This window comes from Chelonoidis abingdonii, chromosome 1 (genome assembly GCF_003597395.2).
Source record: "Chelonoidis abingdonii isolate Lonesome George chromosome 1, CheloAbing_2.0, whole genome shotgun sequence".
NCBI lineage: Eukaryota > Metazoa > Chordata > Testudines > Testudinidae > Chelonoidis > Chelonoidis abingdonii.
In genome coordinates, this window is record NC_133769.1 from 139433698 (window position 1) to 139450008 (window position 16311).

At 41.9% G+C, this 16311-nt stretch overlaps 1 protein-coding gene across 1 annotated transcript in view; it reads left to right on the forward strand.

Moving 5' to 3' along the window:
• The window catches only part of VWF (von Willebrand factor), a 239452-nt gene that overhangs the window by 87501 nt on the left and 135640 nt on the right, over positions 1 to 16311 (forward strand). The window contains exons 19-20 of the mRNA XM_032780579.2: positions 6565 to 6668; positions 15747 to 15885. Coding sequence (XP_032636470.1) covers positions 6565 to 6668; positions 15747 to 15885 — 243 coding nt within the window. The remainder of the gene's footprint in view (positions 1 to 6564; positions 6669 to 15746; positions 15886 to 16311) is intronic.

Sequence of the window (16311 nt, forward strand, 5' to 3'; positions counted from 1 at the left end):
CAGATACAAAACTGTGATTGAGAGAGATTACACATCAATACTTCCAAGGACAAATTATTCAGCTACAAGAATAATTCATTTTCCTCTTTATTAAAACTGTGTTACTACTTTTCAGATTACAAATGCTGAAAATATTCCACTCATTTTCCTTGCTGGGAAGGGAGCAGGGGGAAACTTCTAGCATAGTATATAGTAATGTAAGTAAGTGAGCCTCCCAAAGATTTTCCGTTTGTTTGGGTCCATGCCAAAGTCTATCAGAATTATCTTGATCTGCTCAATCTGCGCAATGGATGTGAGATTTGGGTTTGCTTCCAGGAATTGGTGAAGGTCCAGGATAGAGCTATTCATATAATGAAAAAAGTAGTCATAATTATTCAATGGGGGAAAATGCCAATGTTTGTCACTGAGGTCTTGTCTACACTTGAAATGTGTACACCTCAGTGTAGGCACTGCCTACGCCAACAGGAGGGGTTTCCCCCATAGGTGCTGACTCCGTGAGTGCTCCAGCCCTGGAGCACTCACAAAAAAAAATTAGCAGATGCTTAGCACCCACTGGCTGCCAGCTTTCCCCCTCAGCCCCCCAGCGCCTCCTACCGGCTGGCAGCCCCACTACTTAACTTCTCCTACTCCCTCCCAGCACTTTCTGTCTGCCACAATCAGCTGTTTTGTGGCGTACAGGAGGCTCTGGGAGGAAGGAGGAGGAGTGAGGACAGGGCATGCTCAGGAAAGAGTGGAACTGGGCTGGAAGAGGTGGGGAAGAGACAGGGTGGGGGTGAGAAGAGGTAAGTGGGGCTGGGGACTTGGGAGAAGGGGTGCAGTGGGGTTGGAGCCTTGGGCAGAGCAGGGATAGAAAGAGGCAGGATGAGGTGGAGGCTTGGGGAAAGGGGACGGATGGGTGGCAGGAGCTGGGGCGGAACGAGGGGTTGAGCAACTCCTGGGCCTGGAGGAAGCCAGCGCCTATGGTTTCCCCATTGGCATAGGTAATACACCTTCCCAAGTGCCAGTAGCTAGGTTGATGGAAGAATTCTTTCATCAGCCTAGCACTGTCTATACTGGCTTCAATATGCCACGTGGGTGTGGATTTTTCATACCATGCCCAACAGAGTTCAGCCAACCTAATTGTCTAGTGTAGACTAGGCCTAATATCATTCACAGTGGCTTTATTTAACCAGCGCTACTACACAGTTCTTATTTTTTCGGAGCTGGTTTGATCCATCATTCAGACTTGGTCTATACTTGAAAGTTATATTGGAACAGCTATGTTGATTCGGAGTGTGAAAAAAACCCACACCCCTGAAAGATGTAGCTATGCTGACCTAAATCCCAGCATAGACACAGCTATATCAATGGAGAAGTGCTTCTGTTGATGTAGCTGTCTGAGCAAGGGGTGTTTCTGCACCAATGGAAAAATCTCCTATGCTATGGGACTATGCCAACATAGCTACGCTGGTGTAGTCTCCATAGTGCGGACATACCCTAAGACTCTTATCAAAAGAGGCAGCTCTTGGAATTTGATGCAAACTGCCCCATTGAAGTTGGTGGGATGATTCGCCTGAGTTCAGCTTTGTAGGATTAGGAACATCCCTTGAAACCTGGTAAAATAGGGATAGCCCCTTTTATCCACTAGATGGCAGTATAGTTCAAGCTACTGGTAGAACTCGGTCTCAGAGCAGTTGCTTGCTATCTTGCTCACTTCCATTCTGGCAGGTGAGAAAACTCACAAGACCCTCCATTCTGGAAACTTATCTTCAGACTAAGTTAATATCTGAAGGAATACTTATTTCATTGTAGCCTGTGCCATAAAAAGAGAGTATCAGGGCTCAGGTTTTTTTTTTTTTGTCTTTCTGGGAACCTGGGTATAGAAAATGGAAAGGTCTGAGATTCACTGGCGCTGGGGAACCCCTGAAATGGGTGGGATGTGCTGACTTGATGCTAATGAACAGTCTCCAGAGCAAGACAAAATATGCCCCCAAAGATTCAATCAAACGAGCCTTGGGGAAGATTCATTCCTGATTCTGCATTTGGCAATCTGATTAACCTGCTGCCCATAGCAGCCTTCACCACAGGCGACAAGATTTTAATATCAATCAGGTGTGAAAAGCTCCTTTTTAGCCATGTAATTTTATCAGATGCCAGTTTCTCCTCCCCAGAGTGTTCCTAAAGATACAGAGATAGGGATGGAAATTAAATAATGTAATGATCTTGGTATTTTCCAGATTAGCGATGAGTAGAGCTGAGCAAATGCAACAAAGAAAGTAGTTGTGACTATTTTTCGCAAATGAGACTTGCCAATTCACTTTGCTGGTCTCCAGGACCCTTTCAATTCTTAAACCTTCAGAGGAAGAATTGTTGTTTGCAGGAATGTCTGTGGGAAGCAAAAGTATCTTGAATACTAGTGTAAATAAATATTTGCGCAAGTATTATCATCCGAAGTGCACTTGTGGACATTTTGAAAAGGTCGTTTTATTATTTGCACAATAGATTAAACATTCTGATTGTCTAATTACAAATAATTCATGAACGGAACTGCAAATCCACTTGCTTTTAAAGCCTAAAGCATCCAGTCAAGAAACACAATGCCATATGGTTTATGTGACCAATGATCCAGCACAAGAACAAATGCTTACTGCAACAGGTGATGATAAACACAGTGTTGCCCTTAGCATAGACAAAGACACATTTAAAAACATGTTAACTGGATTAACCACAATCCACAGAGCAATCCATAGATTCTAATGTGTTAATGCACATTGCTTGTTGAACAGTTGTGAATAACATATTTGAATAATAAAAAAGGGCAGTATGAACAAGGATTCATCGTATAAATTGGAACTGTTTGAAATTTTTTGGTGGAAAAAGTGTCCTATCAGAAAATGTGGTTTCATTTAAGTTGAAATTTTCCAGGTGAAAATGTCAATTTAAATCATTTTTAATTTTTTTCCAATTGGAAAATTCAAAACAAACAAAAAATAATTTTCAGATGACAATAAAAAAAACCCTCAATTTTTTTTTGTTACTTAAAATATTTTGGTTTTGGGGAACAAGAATTTCAGTTTTATTTATGCTTTCCTCCCACACCACATCGTTTCATTTTCTATTTTGGGTTTCTGGATTTTTTGTTTCCCCCTTCCCTTTCTCTCCTTTTTTATGTTCCCCCTTTTTCCCCATTGGAATAGGGAAAACCCCACTTTTCTCATAATTTTATATTTTTCTACCTAACATTGGAAATCAGTAAGTACGTGTGCAAAATTGTGGGAAAAAAACACAAAATTTCATTTTGTTTCAGTATATGTTAATTTCAAAATGCACTTTCCCGGTGTAAACAAGGCCTCTGAAGGCAATTTTCTCCCTTTCCACTGTGGCACAAGGGCTTATGGAGAGGTGGACAGAGAGAATCTGCGGTTCCATGGGTAGGGGAAAGTGCAGGACAGAGGAGATCACAGTTAAATACAAATAAAGTGGCTGATAGGACTGAGGAAACTTAACATTTTGAAGACTAAAATGTTCTTTTTAATTTTTAAAAATGCCTTGAGAAATCTTCTACTGAGAACGGGACATGTAAGCAATTACAAGGCCAAACGGTGGGTGTTTCTCTAACATCCCCAAACAGCTGGAACCTTCATCAACTAGTCAGCCACATAAATCCTATGCATGCTTTCCCTGAGCACTGCTAATGAGGATGTGAGATGGTGTGAACAGCAGCTATTCTCGTTACAGTCCTCTGACCTTTCTTGAGGTTACCTCCCAACGCAGCCATGCCCACGCTACCTTAAGCTGAGAGATCTTCTGTGCTAAACAGTAGAAGCAACTATTGGATGCAAGCCTTCCATGGGAAATTCAACTATTTACAGATAGATGTGGTGACAAGGCAGTATGTGGCATTTTTCTTTCAATCATTACAGACCTGTGACCCAGCATGGTGTTGGGGCACTCGGCTGCCAGCTCCAGGATGGGACATAAAAACTGAGCTTCTGATCATGTGGTTTGGGGGCCAGAATTATTAATATTCCTGAATCCCTCATTCTCTGCCTGTGGTTTCAAATGGATAAGGAATTCGCCACTTCTTGACTTTAACAGCCTACACAATTATTTCATAGCTGCTGCTTTTCTCCCCAGCGATGGCTGCATGTTAGTGCTGGGCAAAATGAGACTTATCTATGTAGTCAGTGCTGTCAGAGGTAGATTATGACTAGCTCTGTATGAGTGTGTGAAGGGCTGAGGGGCCAAGGAGAAGATGCACCAATCTTCCCTTCATTAACCTTTTCACCACTGACAAACCAGTTGTTGTGCCCAAGGAGGTTCAAGCCTAGTGCTGACAGTGGTGCTAAGTTTCACAGAAGAGCTGGGAAGTGGAGGGGTAAGAGTGGGGCCACAAACACGGTCCTCCTAGCACCACCAGGAGCTCACTTTGAGATGAGGGAAGGAGACCAAATGCTGCACCTTTTCAAAGGGTATAACTGGGATCTCTTCTGGCCTATTCTCCCTCTGCGCTACTGGAGGTATGGAGATTGAGTCTGAAGCAATGCCTCTAGGACGTCACACAAGGAAGTGCACCTCTGCCCCCACCTGAGCTCTGTGGCTTGGACTTACATAACATAATAGTGACCTTGAAAGGCCATAGAGCACTTTGGGCTGCATGTGGATAAAAGACTCTCTGTAATGTAAAATGCTTTGCATTAATATTCCCGGTTAGTTGTTGTACAAAATGTAAGCGCCGAGAAGTGTGTCAGATTCAGGCTATATAAAACCTTGCGTATGAGCTACGTGCATTACTGAGTGAGTAACTGTCTCCGGAATTGCCAGGTATTGTCTATTTAAAAGAACAAAACAAAATTGAAAAATCCTTATTCTAGGCCAACCTACACTACAAAAGTAACGTGATTTTGAAAACTGTTTGAGAGTAGGTCACTACCTAGTCTTGAGAACAGCTTTCAGAAAGTGTTTCAACCATATCTGGGGAAAATTGTAGGGAGGATAAACTGAACTGTACCACTTGAAGCCGCTGATTTACAAACCATGCTATTTTTTATTGTTGGGATTCTCAAACTTTTTCATACCCTACCACATTATGTGGGATATGTTCTTCCCTATTGCCCACATCTCAGCTTCTTTTTCCCTCTGCTGCACTGACTTTATGACAGGACTCTCAAGTATATTATTGATCATTTCTGTTCCACTGGTGTGGGTGATACTATATTAAGAGTGTTACTAATGTGGCCATTCCCATCCATTGCAAACTGAAAGAGAAAATTTGGCTTATTTAGCCTTCCTTATATTCAGGAAAATATTCTGTCTTTCAGTCATTTTTCTCAGGTGGCTAACCTGAGTAGTCACCTGTGTTGCCCCAGCCATACTGCTAGTGCATGTCTGTCTACCAATGCTGGAGAGCGCCTTCTCAACTGTTATGTAGACATACCCCATGTGATCAGCCAGCTCTCTGTGGACTTCTAATGGTCCATGGACCACAATTTCAGAACCTGTGTTTAGTATTGAATAGATGGGGCCAGTACCGACCCTTTGAACAGATACCAAGTTCTAGGATGTTGTATGGACGTGCAGAGATATTCTACTGACTCACTCTGGCAGTCAGACTAGATGGGTCTCACTTCCAATTCAGACATACGAAGGACGCAAAAGTGATTATTTCACTTTGACAGTTAAAAGTGAGCAGGTGAGAGAAAAGTAACAGAAATAGCTGAAGGGTCTGGAAGGACTGATTTCTCAAGAAAGAGATTAAAAGTTTGGCCAAATGTGTGTGTATTTGAAGAGGAAGGAACTTAGTATTGTATAAAAGTGGAGGGGCTATAAATACAAATAATGGGATGATGTTAAGACAGGAAAAAAGTAGGCTGAATATAGTGACACATTTCCCAATCATAAAATCTATTGGTGGGTGGAATACCCTCTCAAGAGAACTGTTCCTTGGGTCATTAATCTGCAGTTGACAGAGCACTGGCAAATACTCCCAGCATCTGCAAGGCACCATCCTAATCAATTTGCTTTATCAGAGCTACAAATGGCCTGAGCCATGTTCTTTGCTTGTAGTCACAGTCGGTTTCACCTTATACTGTTTCTTCTGTGGGTTTCTTTTCAATGTTTGTCCTTTGACTGCTAATCAGCCTTAACTCTACTTCTGACTTCTTCCTGGTGCAATCACCTTCTAGCTTGTCATGTTTGGGATACCTGGTGCTTGTGAATAGCTCACTGAATGCTTCTCCTCTACTTGTCATGGTAGTCACATTCTTTTTTTTCTTTATCCTCCTTCACCCCATCCCATGTTTAGTCTTTCTCATCAGTAAGCTCTCTTGTGGTCTATTCAATTTTACTGCCCTGGTTCCTCTCAGCAACTTCAGCCAATGTCCTGTCCCTTCCATCTTTTCCTCCAGAGTGGAGATGAGGTTGCAGTTCATGCATTTCTGGCTTTGCTCAGGATAGTCTTGGCTCCTTTGCTATTGTACTTGCATTTTCTCATGTTTGTTTTCCTTTAGTGTGCTGGTAATTTATACTAGCAGATACTAAGGGGCCAAACTGCTGATAAAATGTGTGTGCGGCTTTTATTTTTAGGTACGACATGAAAACAAATGTCTTGTTCCTGAGAAGTGCCCATGTTTCCACAATGGAAGAGAATATGCTAAAGGAGAGACAGTGAACAAAGACTGTAACACTTGGTGAGCCATTTGCATTGTATTTCAAGTCTGCAATAATGATTGATGATTTTTAAAATGTTTTATTCTCCCCACCCCCTTACTGAGGGAAGTGGGGATAGGAAAGAGGATGCATTAAAATGTTGGACTAATAGCAGCGAAAAGTGCTAAGTATACTCTTGACCAGCATTGCATGATCATATCTGGTTAGGTCCAGAGTATGATTATTCATAGATTCATGGCTAAGGGAGGCAGTATGACCTAAAGGATAGAACTCTGGACTGGGACTCAGGAGAACTAGGTTGCATAAGAACAAAGGAAGATAAGAAAGGCCATACTGGGTCAGACCAAAGGTTCATCTAGCCCAGTATCCTGTCTACTGACAATGGCCAGTGCCAGGTGCCCCAGAGGGAATTACTAGAACAGGTAATCACCAAGATCCATCCCCTGTTGCCCACTCCCAGCTTCTGGCAAACAGACACTAGGGACATCATCCCTGCACATCCTGTCTAAGAGCCATTGATGGACCTATCCTCCATGAATTTATCTAGTTCTCTTTTGAACCCTATTATAGTCTTGCAATCATTTTTACAAGATGCCGCATTACTCCATTCTTGCCATTTTATTTTTTCCTTCTGATGTGGTATTTGCAAAATTGTAGTGATAAAAATGGTCCTCAAATGCACACCCAAACACACACATGCTTTTCTTCTAAAATGGAGGAAGGTGGGAAATGCATAAAATAGCCAGTTTTCCTACTTTTCATGTTTGCATCTCATTTCAAGTATTATTTTTAAGCTAAAATTGGAAGCAAGGTCCAATTTTATGAAAAGTATAGTTTGAACAATATACTGGGCTTGTAAAGTTGCATGCCAGCTCTCAGCAGACATCAAGTTGAGCATCATTTAGGAATCAATGTGAGAAATTACTATCATTCTGAGAAAATCCAAGAATAGATAGTCTGCATTTTGGAAGTCAAATCTTCCTCTCTTTTGTTTTCACTTTTTATACTGCTGTTGGAGGAGTTCTCATTGTCAGCTGTTCTTAGCCAAATGTGGACACCTGCAAACACAATATATGAGTCAGACGTGTCAGATTTGGCATTTACATTCATCCTAACAAGTGGGAGACCCTAGTTCATGAGCAACAGAATGGCTCTAACCCTAAGCCACTGGCAGACAGTTTGTAATGCTATGTGCTGGGAATTCAGTACTGTTCTTGACCTTGGTGCAAAATTTGGAGTCATCTTTATGAAGCATGAGACAGTAGAACCATGCTTATCTGAGTCTTGCTAAGTCACACACTTCATAATCTGTACAAAAATTGTTGGCCTTGCTCCACCTCTAACCAAACATTTAATAGCAGATATTCTATTAAGGTTTTATATTACTGAGACGTCATTGTTTTCACCAAATGTACTGTAGAATATTTACTGTACTATGAAGCTTTATTCAAATTAAACGACAAATAGTCTCATGTTAAGGCACTAGGCTGGGACGGGAAGGATTTTGGGTCAGTTCCCAGCTCTGCCACAGATTTACCATATGATCTTGGGCAAGTGATTTAGTCTCTTTGTGCTTCACTTTTCCCAGCTATAAAGTAGGGATAAAATTCCCTGTACCCGACCCTTTATCTGTTATGGCTATGGAGCCTGTACATTCTATGAGGCAAAGACTGACTCTTAAAATATGTAGAGTGCTTATCACAATTGGCCCTAATCTCAAGCAAGGTCTCTAGGCACTGTTCTGACACAAATAAATAATCATAATAATTGATTAAATAAATGAAAAAAGGCTGTGATGCATTGTCCTTGCTTTTTCATGTTGTATATTCCCTCTCTTGTTAATTAGCAACATTCAGTAACTCACTGTGGCTCTGATCCACAGTCCTTTGATGACAGTGGAAAGACTCCAAATGACCTCCAGGGACTTTGGATCAGGACCTCTGGGTCTCCTAGTTACCAATGTGAATTTGCAACGGCCTGCTGGGTGACCTTGGGCAAGTCACTTTCTCAGTCTCTGCCTCAGTTTCCCCACATAAAATGGGGATGATGATGATAATGATCTCCTTTATAAAGTGTTTTGAGATCTACTGATAAGTGCTATATAAGCACTAAGTATTATTACTGTAGTCAGCACAACAAAAGGGTTTAAGCATTATCTAGAAACCCTTAATAATCTCATAACAATAAACATAACTAGCATGGTGGCATGACTGATTGCTGAAAACATACACACCACCACCCACCTCCGCAAATCACCCTACATGTTTTATTCTCCTCTGACATACACAGGTGTAGCTCCACTGAAATCAATGAAGTTACACCTGTGTAAAACTGGTGAGCTAAGAGAATTAGGTACTTCTGCATTATAGATGCACAGGAGCAGACTCCAGGGCTGTGTACAGCTGGCAATAAGGAGAAAAGACAGAGAAGGAATGAGAAAGAAGGAGAAAAGTAAAAAAAGAATATTTCCTGCCTCCTTTTTTCTAACGTCTGAGTTTTTATATGAGATTAGCAGTGCTGTTCAATTATTACAGTAGCAGTGAGGCATGATGATCCCAAACCACAAACTTGACTAGATTTCTCCTTTTTCTGATCAGCTACTCTCAGTGCACAGTGAAAAGGTGGTTCTGCTCCTACTCTGTGTCATGAAAGAGGTTGGCTGACCTCTTACTATTGTGACCTGTGGTAGGCCAGATAGCCTGAAGCCCATCTATCTCCTAGTTTGGTTTGACCGCCTCATTAGAATTGACCAAGGGCTGTCTTGCCAATGGTATCCCTCAGAGTATTGTTCTGCCAGACTATGAGGTAATGTCCCAGATTGCTGGGTCAGATAAAATACCATTAAGAATGAAATGCAGTTAAGAACAGGGAGACTTCTTTGGATAAGGATGGTATTATACTTAAGTAATACAATCTGAACAGAAACCGTTGGCAGGCTGAATTACAGGCCTGGTTTCTCGGTCCGCAAACTTGGTCACTAGAGTAAACAGAGTAAACACATGTCCTCTGGCATCAGTTGGATATTAAATCTACTACTATTTTGGCTTCCTATGAGGAAAAAGGGACACTATCACAAATAAAAGAAGGGCCAGTCACATTATGCTTCATATTTACCATATAATGGTCTTGGGAGGATAATAAAAGTGTTTTTGTAAAAGGATATGCTGAGCAGAGCAGGATATTCATAATCAAACACTAACAGCATTATGAAATATTCCAGCACACTCTGCCCAGCCCTCTTCTTGTAATAAGGAAGTTCAGGAGAGCACATATTTCTACATGCAGTCTGTAACTGAAGGGATAACCTATCGATACTGATGCATTGTTTTAAAGGTAATGAGTGAGATTCTTACTCTCACTTTGGCCTATTTATGACAGGTAAAAAGGCCTGAGTGGTGTAAAGTGGCACTAAAAGTCCCGTATCCACCTGTGGGAGGACTCCCCGAGGATGGGTATGGAGGCAGATGGCTACAGGTTTTTCTTCAGAGGATTCACTTGTAAACCACAATATAGGGGCCATGCCTGCAGTAGGGCTGCAGTGATTCCAGGCAGTACTATGGCCCATAGGGCAGCCTTGGGAGGCTGTTGTAACTTAGATAGGTCTCCAGGAATATCTCAGTTCCACTGGGGGCCCTGTCCAGCCTGTGCAAGAGTTTGGGATTGGGAAGGTGCAAAGCATAGGAGGTGCAGCACAGGATTTTTCCCCATATCTATTTATTTTCATAAAGGATCCTGTAGTGGATCCCAAAATTGTTATGAAGTGGACTGATGGATCATCAAGCTCATGTGCCACTGGGGTACACCTACCACAGTTTGGGGAACGCTGCGTAGGGGGCACAGTGGTAATAGACTTTCTATTTGCTCAGCCGCTCTTTCCAGTTTGGCATTGTTAGAATTATGCAGTAATTTAATCAGGCTACACTGTGTCTCGGTCTAAAACAGCCATGCAGGGGAGTAGATCTACTCTCAACCCCTCGTAGGTTTCCTTGCATTGTGGAGTTCAGACACAATGAGAACAAAGGTCAAACATAGCCCACAGAGAGCTAGATGAGTGAATTGGTAGGCCAGGAGTCTGATCCTGAGTAAATCACATGTGAATTTATGCTTGGAGGAATAACACCACCTTCTTTTCACTTTGCTGGATATCACTAGACTTGGGCAAATAATCTGCAGCAAATAATTTACTTGAAACATTCCAATTTGTTTTCTTGCTCTCAGACTATCCAGGAGCAGGTGATGATGTTTGCAAATCTATCTGTTAGAATTTCTTAGACAAATTATTTTCCAAAGTGTTTTATTTTGATTTTTAAACTCTGGATTGATCTCAAACAGGTCAATGAGAATATTTGATACACAGTATTTGAAACCTAAATTGTCGGCTGGTTGAGATCAGTCACATAAATTGAAAGGTATTGTTTTCATTCACTGACTGGAAGATTGTAACTCTTCAGGACAGGGAGAGGCCCTGAGGAACCCACTGGTGCTTTGAATGTCTCAGAGAATGGCAGTAATTTAGGGCCTGCTCCAAAGCCCACTGAAGTCGATGGAAAGTCTCATTAACTTCAGTGGGCTCTGGATTGGGACCATAGGAAGGGAGCAAATAGTAGCATTATAGACTTTGAGAAAATGTAAAACTTTCCCCCTACTTGGTTATGCAAGCCTTAGCCAAATCGTCATTCCTAGGTAAATTAGGCTACTGTAAGATTTAATGGCTGGATGAAGTGTTTAAATTTAATTTTCTGTCAGCAGACTCATACAAAATTATTGCGTGCCCAACCTGTATTGGAGTCTGTTGGGTCAAAAAAGCAAGGGAGCGGTGCAAGTTGGCTGCTTGAAGCAGCCTCATGGTGTTTAGAAAGTTGGTTGGTTTGTTCGTTTTGATTTGAAACAAGGGGAGCCCAAAATAGCTGCTCTTGGGGCAGGGGCAGCCTGGAGATCTCCAAGGTTTCCTGGGCAGTTGAAGCAGGGTGAGCTTGAGCCTGGTGTAATGTACTTCTATACCTGCTATGGGCTGGTCACAGAGATTGCCTATGCACACCAAATGTGGGCATCCTAAGAGCCTTTAATGCTTTGCCAGGTATGGCTGAGGTTGGTTTAAATTAGGTATTTTATACACAGCACCACCTAGTGGCTGAGCATATAATACAGTTTAGCATTCTATTACACTGGGGACAGTTTTTTGTGGGGTGGGGAAAGTGAGGGGAAACAGGCAGCAGCTTCTCCGTGGGAGCGCTGCTGCAAGCAGCCCAAACAGGCAAGGTTGAAGTGGCTGAGGGAGCCTAGAGGGAGACTGTCCAGCATTGCGGGAGAGAGGGTAAGGCTACACTGCAATTACAAACCTGCGGCTGTGATATGAGAGGAAAGTTAGAAGACAGAACAGTTAAACAAGAGCAAAAATAATTAACGCGTCTCTGAAGCAATCTAAGGACTTATTAGAAAAAAACATTATTAGAAAACTGTGAGAAAAGTAAAGCAAGAACGAAATGAGAAGGAAATAAGCTGTAATAAAAGATAAACTGTAATTAAAGAGAAATAGACTTAAAAAATAAAGAGAGTGAGCGGTAGTGAAAGTAAGAAAATGGCAAGGACTGTAAAATAAAATATTCAGATATCATTTTAAAGTGTACAAGGTGTGAAGTGACAGGAATAGAGAAATTGTCAGAGAGCAGGGGACTGGAAGCCAGAAAGGAACAGGTGAAAATTGTTCAATCAAGGAGCTGACACATCACATTAAGGAATACATGTCTTTATCTGAGCTGGGACTTAAAATAGTCAACAAAGACTGCACAAGAGGATTGCTCAAGATGTAATTAAACGTCCTAACAACTTTTCCTCCAAACTTTCGTCTTACAGGGGCTGAAAACTGAGAAACTGAAAAGGGAACTCTCATGGTACAATTCCCCACTCTGAACCTTAGCGTCCAAAAGATGGGGTACCAGCATGAATTCCTCTAAGCTCAATTACCAGCTTAGAACCTGTAGCGCTGCCACCAACCAGGAATTCCAGTGCCTGGTACACTCTGGTCCCCCCAAAACCTTGCCTGGGAGACCCCAAGACCCAGACCCTCTGGAAGTCTTAACACAAGAAAAGTAACCCTTCCCCACAACTGTTGCCTCTCCAGGCTTCCCCCTCACTTGGGTTTATACCCTGGAAGATCACTGTGATTCACATAGCTTGATCTAAAACAGTGGAAAATGCACCTTCCTCCTTTCTCTCTACCCCCTCCAGCTCTTCCTGAGAGAGAAGTAATCCTGGCCAGAAGAAGATTAGCTTTCTCTCCCCTTCACCATCCTTTTCCCACCAATTCCTGGATGAATCCCGACCAGTCCCCTGGGTTCACCAGAATAAAAAACAATCAGGTTCTTAAACAAGAAAGCTTTTAATTAAAGAGAGAAACAGTAAAATTCTTTGGTAATAAATGGTTATAAGGGCTTTTTCAGTTATAGACACTGGAATACCCCCAGTCTAAGTAAAGGCAAGTCAAATTAAAATCCTTTCAGGCAAATACAATTTGAATCCTTTCCAGCCAATACACAATTAAACTCCTTCCAGCAAAATGCACATTCTGCAAATAAAGAAATCAAACAAAAGCCTAACTACCTTATTACTAGTTTACATATCGTGAACTGAATAGAAGCCTGTATCAGAGAGATGAAGAGAACCCTGGTTGCATGTCTGGTCACTTCTCAAAGAACCCAGAAGAAAACAACAACCACAAACTAACATGCCCACTAAACAACTTCCCTCCCTCAAGATTTGAAAGTATCCTATCCACCTATTGGTCCTCTGGTCAGGTGACAGCCAGGCTTACTGAACTTGTTAACCCTTTACAGTCAAAAGAGATATAAAGTACTTCTGTTCTATTAACTCCTACTATCTGTTTATGACAGGAACATATAACAGTGGGTTGTATGTTCTAGTGCATTGTATTTTCTAATACCAAACTCTGTTAGTTCATAATATAAATTGTTACCTATAAAGTGAGTTTAATTGAGATAATAGTAGAGAACAGTAATAGTTTACAGTAGTTTATGGTGTAAGCCTAAGTAGTAGTTCCTGCTAAAACAACTATTTCTGATTTACTTGTGATTATTCCCCACTTAACTAATTTCTACTTTACCCCAACTTGTTGAGATAAAACATAATCTGGGCTCTAGATTACCTGTGCTTCTCTTTATTGCTCTGGTTCAGAATACTCCTCCATTGGGCTTGTTGCACACATGAGAGACAGTGTTGCCTAATGATTATATTGTAAGTGTAACTTGTTGTTTTTACACATTTATACCAGTCCTGGGACAGAGATGATCAAGCAGTATGCAGGGAATCCTAACCTGGCATTACTGTCCAGGTCCCAGAAAGCAACTCTGCCTCAAGAATTGACTAATCAGGACCAAAGCAAAGAGCAAACTCTTCTGTTGCTAGTACAGCTTCCTTCCTAAAGGCTACTGCCTTTACACAGAGCCTTGTGTAGCCCAAACACTAGCATCATCACCACACCATGTCTACCCAAGACTGAACACTTGCTTGAAGACTAAGAAAAATAATTTGAAAGAAAGACCACCTGGTGATCCCTGCCAAGTGGTTTATATATATGATACATCTGATCTCTTGATATCAGTTTTGGGTATGGGGGAGAGGTCTACCTTAAATTTACTGAAATTACATCTTTCTGTGGTTTTTGTACTACATACCTAAAATCAACTTTCTTTGTTGAGGATATTAACATCTGGTTCAAACTCAGATGAACGCAGAAGGTAAGTCCTATTCATAGATGACCAGGGCATTAGCCTTTTGTAGTGCACAGGCATAGGCGCCGACTTCCCCTCTTTCCCATGGGTGCTCAATCCCCTCTCGTCCCCAAGCACTGTCCCCACTCCACCTCTTTCATGAGGCCCCGACTCTTCCCACCTCTTCCTCACCCCCATTCCAACCCCTTCCCCAAAGTTCCTACCCCAACTCTAACCCTCTCCCAGCCAATATCCCAACTCCTTTCTCAAATCCCTGGCCCCACCTCTTCCCCTGAGTGCATCACATTCCAGCTCCTCCCCCTCCTTCCTGTAGTGTGCTAATGCTGTCAAACAGCTGTTTGGCGGCAAGTGGCTGGGAAGTGCTGAGAGGTAGGTGGAGGAGTGGGGACGCGGCGCGCTCAGGGGAGAAGGAGGAGGTGGTGTGGGGGGTGAGGGGAGCTTGGCTGCTGGTGGGTGCAGAGCATCCACTAACTTTTCCCTGTGGATGCTCCAGCCCCGGAGCACCCACTGAGTCAGCGTCTACGTGCACAGGTCTTAGACCCCTTGCTTGATACTAGCCCTAAAGAGGGACAATAATAAAGAAAATGAAACTGAAGTACAGTATCATCCTTCCCCATTTAAAACTAAAGCTAATCTTTCCCCCCTGCTATCCATCAATTTGCTTACAGAAATCTGCCCATGTCCCTAAATTACCATATAATTCATTGTCATTCACTGTTCAGAAAATGACCAGAATTAGTATAAAAGGGGAGCTGAGTAGAGGAGTCAGAAGGGTGAATGCTTTTCTGGAAGATATCCTTTAGCCAAACAAAAGTTATTAGACTCAGTAGAGGGGTAACGAGGTGAAATTCCATGGCCTGTGATATACTGGAGGTCAGATTAGATGAACTAATGGTCCCTTTGGGTCTTAAAATCAATGAATCTGTGAAGTCTTGCTGGCCAAAATTTTCACAAGTGGTTAATGCTTTTTGATTCCCAACCTGAAGCACCTCAAAGGGTTCTGATGTTCAGAAATTGCTGAACATCCCACTCTGAAAAGTCAGCACCTTTAAGGTACCTCAAGTTGGGCATTCAGAATCACTGGTGACTTGTGAAAATTCTGGCCAATATTTGCCAGTTATGAATAAGAGATATTGTGCGCTGATAAGTATATATATCACAATGAATGCTCTGTCACTCTGCTTGCTGCTACTTCTCTTCCAGTTTTCTTTGTCTCAGTGTATTGTTTCTTTGGGTTTTATGCTCTTTGAGGCAAGAGACTCATCTTTGCAAATAGTATCTGACACGCATTTGGCACTGTATAAATAATAAACAGTAAGAGCTGTCGGTCTTCTGTTCTCTCTCTTGCAGTGTGTGTCGTGGTCGAAAGTGGGACTGCACAGATAATGTATGTGATGCCACCTGCTCAGTTATTGGTACAGCCCATTACTTGACATTTGATGGACTGAAATATATGTTTCCAGGTGACTGTCAATATGTGTTGGTTCAGGTAAGAATTAAGACTATTGTTCATTGTTAGAATGACACGTCAGGTTAAAAAAATACTTTAAGTTTGTAAACCATAAACAAAGAAAAAAGTCCAACATTTAAATGAGTTACTGTAAAACATCCTTCTTTGATAGGCTGGATATATAACAGAGATGCACAGGACTCTGCAGTGGTGAGATGGCTTGGAAAAAATAGGAGCACTGACAACTTCATACCTACTAGTGAATTCCACTATCTGTTTCTGGGAGGCTTCTGTCTCCGAAAGCCCCTTGTCTGATACCCTACCCCCCTTTGCTGATATCCCACAAAGTGAATTGCAGAGTCTCTACAAGACTGGCATGCTCTCAATTAACTGCACTCAATCGCAATGCCTCTAGAATTTAAACTTAATTCATTCAAACTTTCAATTCACCAGCTTGTGTCAAGC